At 37.0% G+C, this 18,084-nt stretch overlaps 1 protein-coding gene across 1 annotated transcript in view; it reads right to left on the bottom strand.

Moving 5' to 3' along the window:
- Positions 1 to 1,286: 1,286 nt before the first annotated feature.
- LOC113059229 (dolichyl-diphosphooligosaccharide--protein glycosyltransferase subunit STT3B-like) overlaps positions 1,287 to 18,084 on the bottom strand; it is a 31,538-nt gene continuing 14,740 nt past the window's right edge. Inside the window, exons 2-5 of the mRNA XM_026227570.1 lie at positions 9,420 to 9,528; positions 6,839 to 7,126; positions 5,945 to 6,010; positions 1,287 to 1,673 (exon numbers count right to left, since the gene is read on the bottom strand). Coding sequence (XP_026083355.1) covers positions 1,449 to 1,673; positions 5,945 to 6,010; positions 6,839 to 7,126; positions 9,420 to 9,528 — 688 coding nt within the window. The 3' untranslated portion in view covers positions 1,287 to 1,448. The remainder of the gene's footprint in view (positions 1,674 to 5,944; positions 6,011 to 6,838; positions 7,127 to 9,419; positions 9,529 to 18,084) is intronic.

Here is an 18,084-nt window from a genome sequence, read left to right as displayed (position 1 = left end):
AATAGAAAGAACAAAAGAACTTTGACAACTAAATCTCTCTGGATGTCGTCAATGTGAGTTTCAGGAACTTCTGACAAGTTGGACTACTTCTGAAGTTACTGACATGTGCATTACTTTTCTGTAGCAGGAAAGCAGCTAAATTCACATATCTACAGTATCGGATTAAAATTTGGCTTACATCCAGGCTCATTCACACCATGGATCACCTAATTTGTTAGACTGCATGTAAAAACAAAAACTGAAGATGGATGCATTACATAACCTTGAGGGACAGGTTTATCTTAAATGAAAGACCACCATGATATATTAGCTATATAAATTCTGGGTCTGTGAATGACTGCACAGTAAATCCGTGAGAAATAATTAGAAGAAATGGTTTTATTTTGATGTAATGAGTAAAGACTCTAACGCAAAAAACAAACTAGAATTTGTCCCTTTTGCTTTAATACACTACATTACCCTTGACAAGCTGGCAGTCAGAAATAATCTTTTTTTTGAAAATAAACACTTATTCAGGATGATTCCTGAAGGAGAATGTGCCCCCAAAGACTCTGGAAAAACTGTTGCTGGCAAACCAATTTAGGCAACCCTCTAAAAATAAGTATCAACTAGCCAATCAGTTTGGACATGATGATTTCCAGACAGTTCGTGTAATTTTTGTGGGCTAGATATACATTAAACAGTCATTAAACAAACTGCTAGCGTGATGTCTGAGGCTACCAAAGCAGACGTCACTCTAGGAGAAGACAAGGTGAAACAGAAATGCAATAACCAGATCCCACTGGTTTTTACTCCATTCTCCATCCATCTCTAAACATGACTGCTGTTCTTTGTCCAAGCCCCGGCCCCATAAACCCAGAGCAGTGCTACTTAATCTAATCACTATGATCTATTAGAAGAGGTGACAGTGATACTCCATGTGGAGTCGGGCCATGGCAAATATGTAGTGGGACCTGCGGCAAGCACAAGAACTTTCCAGAACGGAGATGAACTGAGCTAATACCCAGCATCCATCAGCAGCACATTTTGCACTGGCTGCTGCGGCAGAATGGAAGGGGCTAATAAAGATTTAAACCAAATTAGACCAGTGGCACAAGACCCCATTCTTTTACCAGAGTGTTCACTCACCAGGAGCTTCACAAAAACACAACACTTTTAATTATTCATCCAGCTTAAAACTGGCGGAGGCCATCAAAGATCAACAAAAGTACTCCAAAATTAAATAAGTCTTTTTCCATGACATGAAGATCCATGTATCCTCAGATAAGCGCTGCTTATGTGACTGGTTGTGAAAGGCAAGAGTGAAGTGGGTGGAAAAAATGTGCCATTAAACATCAACGTCAACTTTAAATTCTGCTGTCAATCTAGAGAGAGACTCGTGCTGTCAACCACGATTGCACAAGCGTCTCTGTGTGTCCAAATCCAAAAGCAAGTGGGAAAAAGCAGGTTCATGCTTCATTATTGTACAGGAGAACAAGCACTACGTGGCGTGAATGTGTGGGCGGTGATGTGTGCACTTCATACAAAAACCAGAGGCTCTCATACAAACATACACACAACACAGGTGACTCACCGATGTACAGCCTCCTGCTGAAGCGCTGCATAAGGAGCAGCGCAAAAACATGGAGAGGAATCAGGTTGATGATGAAGACATATCCTCCCCACGCAGACACCTGCAACACAAAATGCAAGTCATGTTACACACAATAAAACAGCATACTGCATTATTTTGCCTCATGATACTGCATCAGGATTCTCACTTTAGGAATCATTAGTTTTAGGTAAGTAGCTAATACTTTATTATGCTATTTTTTCAGGGATCAGGTTACAACAAAGACAAAAAAAATCTTCATGGTCTCACGCATTTATGTTTTATATATTTTTCTTCATAAGTATATTAAGTTATTCACACTGTGAAGAATACAACAGTAAAAATAAAATGATAATGAATCCTCGCAAACATGCATTGGTTTAAGTCTGGTTTGTTATGAAAAGTGACAAGTTCAGAAAACAGCACCAATAAAATTTTGTGCTAGACAACTAAATGACTGTTATTAGCCACTGGCTAATAAACTTAGATTTCACTCACCTGTGAATGAGTTAAGAATAAGTTTAACATATACATGTCGACTATGTCGTGTCCTATGTCGGATTTAGTTTGCTTTCACACTATGACACTCTGACAGGGCATTTGACAGGAACGAATGTGTAGGCTCATTTATGGCATGGAAAGAGCCATTCTAAATTTAAATAAAGCAGAAATACAGTATCCCTCTCATCTTGACAGTGCACTATTCCCATTTATAATCAATGGATTGCATAGTTACCTGACACATCGTAAACCAGCAGTGTGTAAACGGCCAACTCACTCTCTCCCATTCTTTCTCTAAGACCTATATGCGCATATGTCTTAAGTGTAAATTTTTCTATATTTGGCTGAGATACAACTATTTGAAAATCTGGAATCTGAGGGTCCAAAAAAAAAAAAAAATAAAAAAATAAAAAAAAAAATTCTAAATAGAGAATATTCTCCATTAAAGTTGTCCAAAAGAATTCTTAGCAATGCACATTACTAATCAAACATTAAGTTTTAATATATTTATGGTAGAAAATTTACTAAATATCTTCATGGAACATGATCTTTACTTAATATCCTAATAATTTTTGGCATAAAAGAAAAATCTATAATTTTGACCCCTACAATGCATTGTTGGCTATTGCTTAAAATATACTCCAGAGACTTAAGGCTGATTTTGTGGTCCATGGTCAAATATATACCACTGTTTTGAAAAACCACACACAAAGTAAAGAAAATCAGTGTGTCTTGACCAAGTTATATAATATCGCCCAGGTCTCTGCTGCTCTCACCCTTTATGATGCACCACATTTACCAGAAAACTCCATTAGCACACTCAGCCTTTAGAACCTCTGCACTTTTCTAGGTCACTGAGGATGTCCCGTTCAAGAGCGCATATCTCAGCTCACGCCACCCGGCAGCACCTCTGGGCCATATCGAACTGTACTGGACTCCAAGGTCTTGATGGAGCAGATGGCTCCGATTACACTGGTTTCATTTATGTTTATAAAGACATTTGGAAAGCCAGAGTCTATTGGGGGCTGGGAAGGGCTGTAGGCTTCTATTATTAATGAGCTCTGCCTTCCTCCAGGGAAGAATCTCAAGTTTCAGAAATGGCTAATATTCATAACCGACTGGCGCGTGGCCCCCACCAGGGTGCATGATGGATGGCCTGGTTTGCTTTTTCATTTATTTTACATATTACATTAATGGGTTGAAAAAGAGCAAGATAGACTTGCAACCAGCTCCAGAACTCCCAACACTATATACAGAAATCATAAGAATTTAATGAATCTGGTTCAGCTCACGATTCCACAACGATTATGGATCCTTAACTTTATATTATGTTAACAATTTCATTGCAATTACACTTTAACGTCTCATGAACCTTGCATAAAACAAAGTTCATGAAACAACTGATGAACCCAAGTAATGACTTACGGTTCAGCGAGTGAATCAAATGTTAATTTCAAAGCCTGCTATCGATTCAGTAGGTACATGGGCCATTTTCGATTGGGTTTGTTTTCTAACTCACTTTATAGTCATTCTGACTGACTTAGTGAAAAATAAATTACACAAGTCACGTAATACCAAACTGGACTACACTGGTCATGTTAAATATGGTTTTCAAAAGTTTGGGCTAAGAACATTTTCTCAAAAATAAATTAAAACTTCCAATAAATGTATAAAGTTTCAAAAGAGTGACATTTCAAATACACGCTATTCTTTTCAACTTTCCTGAAAGAAAAAATGAGTTTTTTTTTGGAGTTTAGCTGCCGTGTTTTTGCAATCTTTCGTGAAGAACGCGTCTACAAAAGGAGTTCGCATTCAGAGCCCCGAAGATATGTTCATGTGCATTCGAGCCCTTTTTGCAAATAGCCTATAAGTCTTAATATTAACATTATGTTGTATAAATAATAAAAATATTCTATGTGAAATTACAAGTTTAATCCCATTGATTAAAACTTGCTACCAAATGAGTCACTCTCTGGTCATCTTCAGCGTGCGCAGCTCAAAACAGAAATGAAGAACAAGCTAACGTTTTAGGCTAACGATAGAATGAGAGTACTATTGTAAAAAAAGTTTCATCGAAGTTAAGTGTTAGCTATCTGTTAATCAAAAGATAAAATCGGCAAGGTTTTCATTACACATTTTCCCTGTGTTTTAACATCAGTAATTATGTTAGTTGAATGTCTGACTTGACTCTTGTTAATGTATTTGGCTCCGCCCCAAACCTATGATTTGACTATCAGTCAAATATCGGCAAGATTAAAAAAATTCCGATATGACTAGGAGTCTGTGACACCCCTAAACATTTTACAACATTACTGTTTTTACTATACATTTCAATAATAAATGGAGCCTTGGTAAGCATTTTTATCAGAAAAAAAAAAAAATTGTATATATACACACATACATACATACATACATATATATAAACAAATTTTATCCGATTACTCGATTAATCGATGGAATTTTTGGTAGAATACTTGATTACTAAAATATTCGAAAGCTACAGCCCTAATATACATATATACACACATATATACACAAACATATATACATTATATATACACATACATATATATATATATATATATATATATACACACACACACACACACACTATCTACATATACATATATATGTATATGTAGATAATGTGTGTGTGTGTGTGTGTGTGTGGTGTGTGTGAATATATATATATATATATATATATATATAGCTAAGGGCTGTAGCTTTCGAATATTTAGTAATCAAGTATTCTACCGAAAATTCCATCGATTAATCGAGTAAAATTTGTTTTTGCTTAATTAAAGTGCAATATTAATTATGCAAGAGAAAATAAGACTCCTACTCTAATTATTACCCATTGTTTTCTGTCTTTACTTGTACTGTGAACAATGACAATAAAGTTGACAGATGAATTAAGTACATTTAAGTGCCATTCAGTTGGGGTAAATTAAATAAAGCATTTTCTGAGATGCACATTAAACACATAAAACATTAATTTATCTTTTAATTATTAAAAAATGTACTTAACTTTTGGTAAACAAAGGGGGATTTACAATAAAAAAAATAAAACATGAAAGAAATGTTGTGTGATTAAACTTAAAAAAAAAAAAGTAAGATTTTTTTTTTTTAGTAGTAGGCTATGTACATTCTGCTGAACAACAGTCTTTAATCGGACTTTTATTTTGACGGGTTGGCGTGCCTTTACAGTGTGATGTGACGCTAGTTTTACTCAACTCAAACGGTCAGATGCCTCATGAAGTGACTGTCAGAGCAGTTCTGGAGATGTTGTACATGTGTTCACGTCTTATTTAGAGAGACAGCAGGCACCGAATTCACCGCCAATTCCCTCCGCGTTTTTCTGCATCGTGGAAATCATAGGGCCCTAGTTGTGGTATGCCAGCTCTGTCTTGCAATGGACACACGCCACGACGTTCTCTTTACGTTTGCCCGCGCACTCAAATCAAAACACTGCTGACTTCTTGCAGTATGCGACTTCGGACGCAGAGCTTGTGTCTCCTTCCGCTTTGTGGGTGACGTAAACGCGTTGTCACATTAAAAAAAATCATTGCCAAAGAACCTGATGTGAGATTTTAAATAAATTAAAAGAGGCTTCGAGGGAGAGGAATTTGCCTCGATCATTGTTTGTAATCGAGTTACTTGAATTACTTGAGGAACCGTTTCAGCCCTATATATATATATATATATATATATATATACAAAATTTTTCGAATGGCAGTGTAATTCCCTATAAGCAGTGGCAGGAAAAGCGGTCGAAGTAATTTACTATAGCATTACCAAGTACCATTAATAGAAATAAAATTAATAAATAAAAAAAATCGAATGAAAACTCACCATGTAAAAGTAGGAAAGGCAGCAGCCAATGGCCCAGAAGACTGAGCCTGTTTTCACTGACTTTACCTGTGTGGAGAGGACAAACTTAAGTTAATTCCACTAATCCCAAACAAAGTGTCCGATACCATCACCTCAAACAAAACCAAGACAACGAACAATCAGAGATAAGAAAGAGACCAAAGAAATTCAATTTTTAAGTCAAGCTTGACAGCAAAGTCCTTGGCGTCTCAGTTGACAGCGAGCTCCAGATGGGCTATAAAAATAAAAAAGAAATTCACACAGCCAAAAGAGACAAAGTATGCTGCCACTGCATTTGTTACAGCCGTCACGTCGTTCAGCTGAAAAAACGTGATGAATGTCTATTAAGGTTGAGTCATCTTTTCAACTATGTGGGACAGCGCAAGACTTTCTAAAATTGATTTTTCAGTCATTTTAGAACAGAACAGTCAAGTTATTCACTGATAATCTACTCCGAAATCTCTGATTTACAAAAAAAAAAAAAAACAGGACTCAAAAGAACCAGAGAACGGGATCACTTAGGATTACCAAATGATTCAGACTGATTCTAACTAATGATTCAAAACAATTCAAATAAAGTGATTCATTGAGACCATCAATAAACTAAGAACCGTATTCACATTCATGAACAATTCAGACCAATTTTGTGTTTAAAAGTAGTGCATTTTACAGACTGAAGCAACAGTTGTGAGTGGAGTGGCTAACCCTAGCTCCGACCCCGCGTTTAATTGCACTAAATATTTTGAACACGTTAACCTTAGACATGGTATATGGAACACAATTTGTATAGTTGTATTATTCAACCCATTTCAAAATCGATAGTTTTGATGAACAAAGATGAATAAACAAACAAAGTGTGATTTTAATCTAACTCACCCATAAGTAGTAGGTAAACTGCAGAGCAAAAATGGCAATGCCCTCATTGTCAAAGGAACCGGCCACAGAGCGTGATATGTAGCCTGGTACGATGGCGATGAAACATGCTGCCAGTAGGCCGGCACCCTGGTTCCACAGCTCCCGTGTCAACAGGAAGGTAGAAATGGCGGTCAAGCCGCTGAAAACAGGGGCCAGAAACACGCATACATCACGTATGTGCACCGTCAGATGAAGCAGATTCAGTACGTAGTGGATCAGTCCCGCCGTCACCATCAGACCAGGATATACCTGCAAAAGACAAGATATGGGAGTCGCTTTTATTTGTCATCAAATGCAAAATTCATCAATCAAACAGATGTTTGCCTGCAGCAGTTTGAGAGAGAGGGGGAAAAATACATAAACAATCAGCATTTGTTAGAATGTGTAAACATTGCTAAATATCTGATTGGCCCCAAAACATCCAAGATAATGAGAGGATTAGCCCATGTACACCCTTAGGAGCCTGGTAATCAATCATCTTAAAGAAATAGTGCACCCCAATATTTCCCTCAATCACTCTCAGGCTATCCAAGGAGTCTGTGTGTTTTTATCAGAACAGATTTGGAGAAATATGGTTTCCTTACAGTGAATGGTTGCCATCAGAATGACCGTTCAAACAGCTTAAAAAAAAAATATAAATAAAATAAAAATAATCCACAAGACTCAGAGTCCATCAATTAACATCTTGTGAAGTGAAAAGCTGTGTGTTTGTAAAACAAATCCATCATTGACAATTTCATCATTAAAAGATTTATCTTTAAAATGTTGGCAAACTCCATCTATAATATTATTTTTCCAGTGAAAAAGTTGCCTCATTTGAATCTGGGAGAGAAATATGCACAGATCAAGACATGTTGAAAAGCAAAAAACCATCCAAAACCGTTCTAAACAAATATTTTCATGTGAGAGGAAAACAGAATACACTTTTTCACTGGAGGAAATGTTTATTATGGATTATTGGCATTTTATAAATTATATTTTGGATAGAAGTGACTGTTCAAAGTTAGAGAACCTTAATGACTGATTTACATCTCATAAACATGAATCTCAGTTTTTCACTTCACAAGACATTAATTGATGGACTGGAGTCGTGTGGATTATTTTTTGTTTTTATCAGCTGTTTGAATTCTCATTCTGACGGCACCCATTCACTGCCGAGGATCCAATGGTGAGGATGTGAAGTAATTCAAAACTTGGTTTCAAAATGTATCTACGTTTGTAGATTGGTCAGTAAATTTTCTAAATATCTTCTTTTGTATTCCACAGTCACACAGGTTTTGAACAACATGAGGGTGAGTAAATGATTTTCGAAGCTGAATTTAGCAGCCAAAAACAGCAAGAAAGGAAGCACCCTGTCTTTACCTCCACATTCCCACCCTCTCTTTTTCATCTCTTGTGTGATGAACAGCGTCTGCAGGCTGTGCTGAGAACAGACCAGCCTGCTCTGAAGGCCGTATAACGGCTGCTTGAACTGTACACAACAACAGATGCTGTTCCCTGCCTTCTGCAGCCCCCCTACAGCTCCAACACCAGAGCTGTCAGATGCCAAACACTAGCCAAACTTTCTCCAGCCAGGGAACGAGCTCATTAGGTTCAGCAGCATTGCACTTCACAGTGACAGGGAGGGCCTTATTTAGAGACGGAAGGTGCAGTTTTTCAAGCAGAAATCACCCACATGAACAGCCGGTGACATTTAACCACTGTTTTTTTTCATATATAGGTCATAGGTTAACAAGAACCGGTGTTGAAATGCCGATAAAACAGATCTAGCAATTTACAGAGCTGAAACATTACCGGAAGCTCTGTACTGATGTTATATGTGAATAATGCTGCTGCATCAACAGAGCGCTGAACAAGGTCAGAACGCTATAATGGAAGAAGCCTGCTGTAATCGAGCCAGGCACAAAGTCTGGAAGAAGCTCAAATTATTTCATGCTGTTTGTGATGTTGAGTCACAAGTGACTATATAAAAATGCAAACATTCAGCATGAGTGTACATCATGCATTCAACTACAGATCATTTTTAGCAGCATTTCTGGATCAGGAAGTGAAATATAAAGTCAGGAAACAGCATAATAGATTTACATGCACTGATGTTAAATCTATCTTGAAAATGTATGTCAAGAATAGATTTTAAAACACTTGAAAATGTGCCATTGAGATATTCGTATTTCACAGTGTCTTCACACATGACTTCTAAAAATAAAAAGGTAACACCACAACAAGGTTCCATGTATTCATATTAATCACTTTTTTTTTTTACATTTACATGGACTAACAAATTAACTGAACAATACTTCTACAGTATTTACTAATCTTAATTTCAACAGTCTCTAATATATTATTTAAATGAAATGTACTGTGAACATGAAAAACAAAAAAAATGTTTTGCTTTTTTAATAATGACCAAATAATTAATGATAATAATAATAATAAAAAAAGATTAACAAAATATGGCTCATTGTTAGTTCATGCCAAGTGTAAAGTGTTACCAGGAAAAAATAAAATACAAATAAAAAACAATTCCAAGAAACACACTTACTGTTCCTCCCACTATTCTGCCCAGTGGGTACCAAGCCCTCTCGTCAAACCAGTTGAGAAACTCATAAAAGCCATTAGTTGTGAGATGATGAGTCGATCTGTAGTTGAACCTGTAAACAAAGAAGAACAGATGAGAACATAATGAAAAAAATTCAAAAGAGCACTTTAATCAACACAGGCATATTAAAGTGTGTTTGATGACGAGAAGAGGTGTGTGTGTTAAAACACTTCCTAAATGGAAGTTCTTTCTGTAGAAATACTCAACTGCCAATCACCACCAGTGCCAAAGACTACAACAAGAACATCCACCGGGAAGCACTTACACCAATAACAACCAGCTAAAATATGGACTATTTAGTGAGATGGAAAAATAGGTTTCAGTTATCTAATCTCGAAGGACATGTATTTTCAAGGACAAGAATAGTTGACTCCCTGTGTTCAGTGCACACAGACAGAAAGACACCTGTTCAATCAGTCATGCATACTGGAGCAAGAATTTCTGCTGCTTTGTCTTTTCAGACAGTTTTACTGCCACAAGATGAACAGAAAATAAATAAATACTCAGTGAGACAGAGTTGTATATCAAAGACTTAACCATAAATAACAAATTACTTAAAACACAAAAGGTAGTTCAGGTTTGCACTTACCCTGCAAATACCCACAAAAAAAGATGTTATTTGTATAGCTATGTAGGTAATAGTATTATGTTATTTATGTAGGCTATATAATTATGTTAAATTGTTTTACAATATTATACACACATATATTAGTATGATTCATTTATTTCCAAAAATCCTCAGATGAATACATCTCCTAATTGTCTTTAGCAACGTGGAACCATTAATTTGATGCACACTTGATTAACAAAAACCTCAAACAAAAGCACTATGAACGAGGCTGCAATTATACCGTGTAATCTGCTCGAATGCCTTTATCAGCCCAAGTTCAGCAAACCGTGTCCTGCTATCTCTCCTAACTCCAGAGTAGTCATTCTGAAACTTTTCTTCGCTAACACCAGAATATAAAGACAACTAGCTTTTTAAAACTCCCCATACCACGCGTTATATGGAATTTTAAACTAAACATTCTATTTTTAGCATAGAAAAAGCTCAGGACTAAGCAAAGCCTAGTTCAATTAAAATACATACCGTATTTTCCGGACTATAAGTCGCACTTTTTTTTCATAGTCTGGCTGGTCCTGCGACTTATAGTCAGGTGCGACTTATTTATCAAAATTAATTTGACATGAACCGAGGGAAATTAACCAATAGAAAACATAACCTTCTACAGCTGCGAGAGGGCGCTCTATGCTGCTCAGCGCTCCTGTAGTCTACACTGAAGACAGAGCGCCCTCTCGTGGCTGTAGACGGTAATGTTTTCTAAATAAATGCGACTTATAGTACAGTGCGACTTATGTTTTTTTTTCCTCATAATGACGTATTTTGGGACTGATGCGACTTATACTCGGGTGCGACTCATAGTCCGAAAAATACAGTGAGTACGATAATATATGCAGGAAGATTCCGGTTAAAAAGAAAACAAAATATCACCTGATTATTCTGTGAAAAATTCTAACAACTATGACAAATTATATTAAAAAACATCCATCTACTGCATAATAAAACTAATAGGACCTTAATCAGGGATACTTCATTTGTGCAAATAAAAATTAAGCTACAAGGAATATATAGTCAATTGCTCAGCCGAAACACTGAAAATACACCAACTAGAACGAACAACAGCTAACCTTCACGGCCTCAATCTCATTCATGTAAAATATAGCATCAGCCCTGGCTAGGCTCCATCAAATACTCCTCTCTTATTGAAAGTTTACAGCTCCAGTGGATTCCTGATTGCTGCCATTGTAAATGCAAGTAGATTGTGTCCACTGGGACAGAAAAGCATTACTTCTGGATTTATTTAATCAGATTCTGCATTCATGGCAAGTGTCAGCACACAGTCTGCCATTAGATTAATGTCCTCACTATTTTGTAATACAGCCATCTCACTGGCAAGAAACGCTCAGTGTTCGCAAGAGAATCTGGCAACCCGACGCTTGAGTAGGAGGAACGACAGAACTGTGAATCATGTGTATTTAAAGACCCCTTTAAAGCACACAGACAGTCCATCAGTGACCCTGGCGGCTAACTGACACCACAACCCGCTAGCTTCCATTCCCGCCTCGCTGACCTTTCTTCCCTCTCTAGAGAGGCTAAAGATTCAGGAACCTTTAGTGGCATGGTCAAACTCTCCATTACGATCTGATATCTGAACCGGGTCCTTGGCATTCACTGAGCACTGCAATGTCCTTCCTGCAAGGAAACAACATGAACACACCAGCATAAAGCAGAAGCATATTATGCCCTGGTTGTCAGATTTTATTGCCGATTTGAGATATATTATTGAAATGCAATCTTCTGGCAATTTCTGTTCCCATTCAAGCAGACAGAAAAAGTACTCGAATGCCTATTACCTACACAAATAGCTGCCCGGGGATGCTGTTATGAAGATGCCCATCGAGTAAACAGACTTGCATTAAAGAGACTTTGGTTTTATGCTGCTAGGAGTAGAATCTTTATTCCATGATGGTTGTTTCTTCAACTATAGGCATTTTGGTCCTTTAGAAAATAAACTCTTATAACACAAAAGTTTAAAAGTTAATTTATCCAGTAAAAGTTAACAAATGCATTGCAGATGCAAATAATAAAAAAAATGTGTTTATTGGCATTATGTTGTGGAAATGACAGCGACATAAAATGACACTTCAAAAACTTTGTGTCTGAGGCTAACTTCATTGCTAGTATTTTATGTATCCTACACCAAAATAAAAAAATAAAAAAAACTTTTTTTGTACAATTTGTTAAAATGACAGTTCGACTGTACGTGAGGCTTAAAATAGCCATGCATTCAATGGCACTGTGGGCAAACAAGTACAGTATAAAATTACTGTGGGACAGCCATAATTGAACAATTTTCATTTTAATTTATAGACTTGTTTAGATGCTTATAAATTAGTACATGCAATAATACAACAAGGACAAAACAAAAGCTAGTTGAAGTTGAAGAAAAAACCCAACATTTCCGTGACTGCATACTGTTCTCCAACAATCTTCTCAAGAATACACAATAACAGGGAAGTCACCCGGAAATGACCCAGTGCCGTGTTATTTTAAGGTGGGGTAATCTGAACAGACAATGTGCAAGACTATCAGATTCTGTGGCCATATTATGAACTGGATACATAGAGATGTCTTGAGAGCAGTGAACTGGATTTCTTTATTCTCCAGTTTAACCTCCGTGACATGTGTTCCGCTCAACGTTCCCACCGACTCTGAACTCCGCACTTCCTAAAACTCAATTTCACACTGCGTGGACATACACACAGAGCTTTGAAAAGGTCCCATTCAATGGCGTCGAGCAACCTAACATTTATTACCAGCCACTGCAGAGTGGCTGGCAATTCTCTACATAAAGGTTTTTTTTAAATCGTGAAGTTTCTTGTACACAGAGTGGCAAAAATCCAGAGTTGGGAAGAAGTGCTAAAACACTTAGAAACAGTAGAACAGCATTAAGAAATTTAAGGTATAATGATTGGTTCAGAGTTCATTAAATGCTGCAGCAAAGGCAGGGTCAGGTTAATATCTTGTTGCTGGGCAAATACAACTGAAAATGGAATGCCTATAGTTAAGAAATGAACCGAGGAATCTAATAGTTGCCTGTGCAACCTGAAAGAGTTCAACCTTGTAGCATAAAGGAGCGCTCACACTGATGCTGATACCGTGGGAGGTTGACGAGGAATTTTTACTTCACTGAAGTATCCAAAGGAGGCAACAAATTGAGTGAGTTTCACTGTCTCCAACAGTGTACTTCAAATCTCCAACTATTATTGAAAACAAATGACTTCCATTCACATCGTTGCTGCAAATCGCTCTCATGTAAGTGCCCATTAAGACCTGGTAAAAGGCATTACATGACAAAAAGGAAGAGAATAAAACGTATTAAATCTGAAATGTCTCACCACAACAACAGAGTATCATGAGACTGAGTCCTGCCTGGACTCAAGTAGTGGTTTCTCGTAAGTCCGATTACTTCTCTCCATCACACAATGTTCATGTCAGACAAAAGTCAGACATTTCAGACTTCGAGATCTTAGGCAGGATATCAGCAACACATTTCTCTGAGATTGAGAAAACGATTGGAAGAATGATTGGAATAATTTACCCCGAGTCGTCAGGCTGGATAGCTTGTCATATTAATTTGATGGCTGACATTACGCCTGAATCACCTTCATCAATTTATTCAGGATGCAGGCATGAAGCGTACAAGGAGTTTGGAGATTTTGAAGCAGATTGGAGTCTGAGGTTGATGAAAACGGAAAGAGTTACAAATATGGAAGATGACAAACTCGGAGGAAAAACTGTTTTAAGCAATTCTAAATCAAAACTCATCCTTAATTTACACCAAATAAAACCAGTACAACAGCACGCTAAAAGCACAGCTGACATGTTACATATAAAGGCCAATTTATGTGACCAAAACATAAAAAAAAACAATTATATTATAAAATGTGAAAAAAAGAAAGCCAAGAAAGTAGTTTAATTAAAATATATTTTTTCCCCATTCACAAAACTTGGAAGATGCACATCGAAAATGGTTTCAATTAAGATTTTTGCCTCCAACGATTATGAAAATACAATAATCTAGATAAAACTTATTGCACCCCATTCCGCCCCCTTTACACTACTGCACTTTCTTTCCATGCAAATCAGTAAAATCATGTAACGCGAAAGGGACATGCTTGATTTATCGAAGTACATTTATTCATGTTTTTAAAAGCGTGAAAGAGATCTTGCGCTGCTCTTCGGGAAGATATTTGCGCTCAGAGACGGAACAGAACACGGACATGTAAAGTCATCTTTAAGCTCATGGTACGCGTCTAAAAAGTCAAATACACAAAAAACGTGTAAAATGCTGTACTTTGTGATTATTTATGTATACCTATATTTTAATATAGAGGTGTAATAATACTTTAGCATCCACTCCTTCCAGTTTGTGCAAAACTTCGTTTTCTACACTGTAGTTTACCTTGTGAAAAGCAATCAACACGTTTGTTCAGGTACCTGAAACTAGCCTTTTACACAGGGCTGACATTGATCAACGAGACATTCAAAAAAAAACACAGACAAGTAGATTTTTAAAATACAGTTTTGCACATCCCCACTTTCTAGTTGACAAAAATAGAAGTAGCCTCAAAGGTAAACAGTCTTTATTCCTTCACTAACCTTTTTTCCCTTTAAAAAAAACAATTACTGAGATCTAATGAGGCAGTCTTCAACCCTTCAAAGAATTAAAGAGGCTTTTGTGCTTAATGTGCTCTAAAGGTGGCCGAAGGGTCAACGCATCTGACCTCAATCAGCACAGCCCAAACAAACACACATCTCCAATTCATTTAACATCAGATTCTGGTTCAATTGCACCACAACCTTATATCATGGCCCGTACTAGCACTTGTACATGAAAACTACAGATAAGAACACAAACTTCAACTTGTAACACAAAATAAGGACGATCAACCATTCATCAAGAAGAAATAAGGACGATCAACCATTCATCAAGAAGAAAATGCCAACAAAATCATGTCTTCATCCAATGGAGAAAGTGCACTACTAAAGTACAATGCTTCAACCTCTATACAGCCTGTGTAAGACAGTCGCAAAGATTTGGCCTAAACAACACAGGTGCTCTGTAAAACCATGGATCCTTTTGTAAAAAAGAGAAAGACTGCAAATTCAAGCCAGTTTGGAGGTTTGATGGAGGAGTGATGGGGCTTCAGCTAAGTTTGCTCTTTTTACCTGCTCCATTAAAAATGGGTCTGTCTAAGCAAGACTGCTTCAGGCAGAGCAACTCAGCAGAAAGAGGTCTGATGGCTGAATAATATATGGAAAAGAGTTATGGTTTATAAAATGAGATGCGCTGTCTCCGTGTGCATTAAATATGTCAGGGAGCAAAAATGAGTGCTGTTGCTTTGCAGAATACTCAACTGTGTGAAAGACAAGGACTAGAATCCAGAAACTGACTGTAAATTATCTTACACTTCAAAAGATGTGTTTTTTTTTTTTTTTTTACACAGACTAACATTCTGGCCAATTCAATGGATAATCACCAAAAATTACTACAATTCTCTATTATTTTGTCAAAATAAATGAAAATTGAAACACTAAGTCTGTCAATAATGATTGCTATGACAGGGCTCAACAATAAGAACTGCCCGATGGCCCGAGGACAGCGTGAAAGACACTCGGGACAGTTGATGAATTTGTCACTGCTGCGTCATCATGAAAGTTTGATTTGCATGTGTGTAAGCCATGCTAATTAAAAAATTCAAGCAATTTTAAAGCATTCAAGCAAAACATGAAAGACAACATCATTCAGTACTCGTACGGTTTTGTTCAGTACAGCGCACATTACCGCGAGCGTCACGTGCGCTTCAGTGTGTGTGATAAAGGAAGTCCCGCTTCTGCTCCATTCATTAACGGACACACACAGAACATGCTGGATTTATATTTAAATGGACTGTTCCGGCTTAATATTTACAGATATTAGTCCATATCGTGATTTGATGCAAGTGCCATTACCTATTTTTGATTAATTAATTCAAAATTTGGCGAATTCCGTGCCATTCCGCGTTAAACTGTAAATTCCGTTTTTATGACTGGATTCCGCGATTCCCTCCGTGTTTTCTGCATTGTGGAAATCATAGGGCCCTAGTTGTGGTATGCCAGCTCTATCTTGCAATGGACACACGCCATGACGTTCTCTTTAAGTTTGCCCGCGCCCTCAAATCAAAACACTTCTGACTCCTTGCAGTATGCGATTTCAGAAACAGCGCGTGTGTCTCCTTCCACTTTGTGGGTGACGTAAACGCGTTGTCACATAAAAAAAAACAATCATTGCGAAAGAACCTGACGTGAGATTTAAAATAAATTAAAAGAGGCTTCGAGGCAGAGGAATTTGCCTCGATAATTTTTTGTAATTGAGTTACTCGAGTTACTCAAGGAATCGTTTCAGCCCTAATGTGCAAGCACCAAATTAAGTTTCTTTGCACACCATATGCATTTGAACGGACAAATACATACAAAAGTATATAAAAAATACATTTTTGGCGACTAATTTTGCTAATTAATTGACATGGGCAAAATGCAATCGAGGATTCTTTTATAAACCAGTACCTGAATTTAATCTAGTGCTGCAACAACGCGTCGACGTCATCGATTACGTCGACTACAAAAATACATCGACGTGCGTGAAATGCGTCGAGGCGTCACACTGTTTGTTTACATCTCGCGTAATGGCATACTGGGAATGGAGAAAGTTGCATTCTATCACAAAAACAGGGACCACTGTTATCAAAAAGGACAAATAAAATGGCCCTTTGTTCCCTTTGCAAAACCGACATGGTGTACCACGGCAGCCCAACTAAGATGCGCGAGCACCTCAGAGAAAAACATCTTGTCGCTCTCCGGTGTTACGGTTTAACTTGTTACCGTGTGATATTGTGACCAACTTCCTGGTTCACGTCCGATATTCTTGCACTTGCCTTGCGGCATTCTGAAAAGTTGAGATGTTGTTAACTCGATGCGGGGCGGACACGCCTGGAAAAATAACGAACTTGAGCGCGGAGAAGACGTGATATGTGAACGACCCCTTAAAAGACAGCACGCCGCGAGACAACAGTCACAAACCACGGAGCTACCCTGAATCAGCTCCAGATCTCTGTAAACCATGCTAAACCACAGCAGAACCCTGACTACATTTTATGGTTTGTGATGCTAAAGTTCATTTCATGACGTCTCAGACTACTGTAAATTTATGGCTACTGTAGTTTAATTATAAACGCCATCATAAACTCATTATCATAAACTCATATTTACCATAGTAAAATAATTTTCTTTGCCTCTATTATTTTATACTGTAAAAACTTCAACCACATTGGTTGAAATATTATATTAGAAGTTGTACTTATATTTGTTTTGTAAAGTTATCCAAAGGATTCATTAGCTAATTAAAAAAAGAAAATTAGAATAATTATTTATTGTAATAAAAAATAATCGTTAGATTAGTCGACAGAAAAAATAATCGTTAGTTGCAGCTCTAATTTAATCAAGGAATTGTGAGTCTTTAACTGCTAGTTTCAGACCAAGGAATTCTGGCTTGATTTGATGCTGTAAGACTAGATCGCACCCATTACAATCAATGAAGCGGTTTACACTTGAAGTTGGTGGATACTGCATTTCTAACTACTTCATTTCCCTGTCCTGCTGAAATGTAATTATTTACAAATGTAATTTGTGTTAAATGACTGTTACACACTTTATTTGTTATGAATTTAAATCAATTCTGACCTTTACAAAACACAATACATCACATTTGCTTGAGATATAATTAATTCGATTTTATTATTTGGACTTGCTGGTCTTTAAAAATGTCAGTAAAAATAAGACCACGTTAGTACTAGTGACTGATGTATAAAGCAGCCAATAAGAATTCATGGTAACACTAACTTCATAATGTTGTAATATATTTATATTTAAATCAAAATATGCACCTGTTATTATTATTATGCAATGGACCCAAGTTAACAAACCGTTAACCACAGTTATCAAAGA

Source organism: Carassius auratus, chromosome 41 (assembly GCF_003368295.1).
Source record: "Carassius auratus strain Wakin chromosome 41, ASM336829v1, whole genome shotgun sequence".
In the NCBI taxonomy this organism is placed as follows: domain Eukaryota; kingdom Metazoa; phylum Chordata; class Actinopteri; order Cypriniformes; family Cyprinidae; genus Carassius; species Carassius auratus.
Note: the sequence above shows the minus strand (reverse complement) of the source record. Positions and strands in the feature narration are given on the sequence as shown.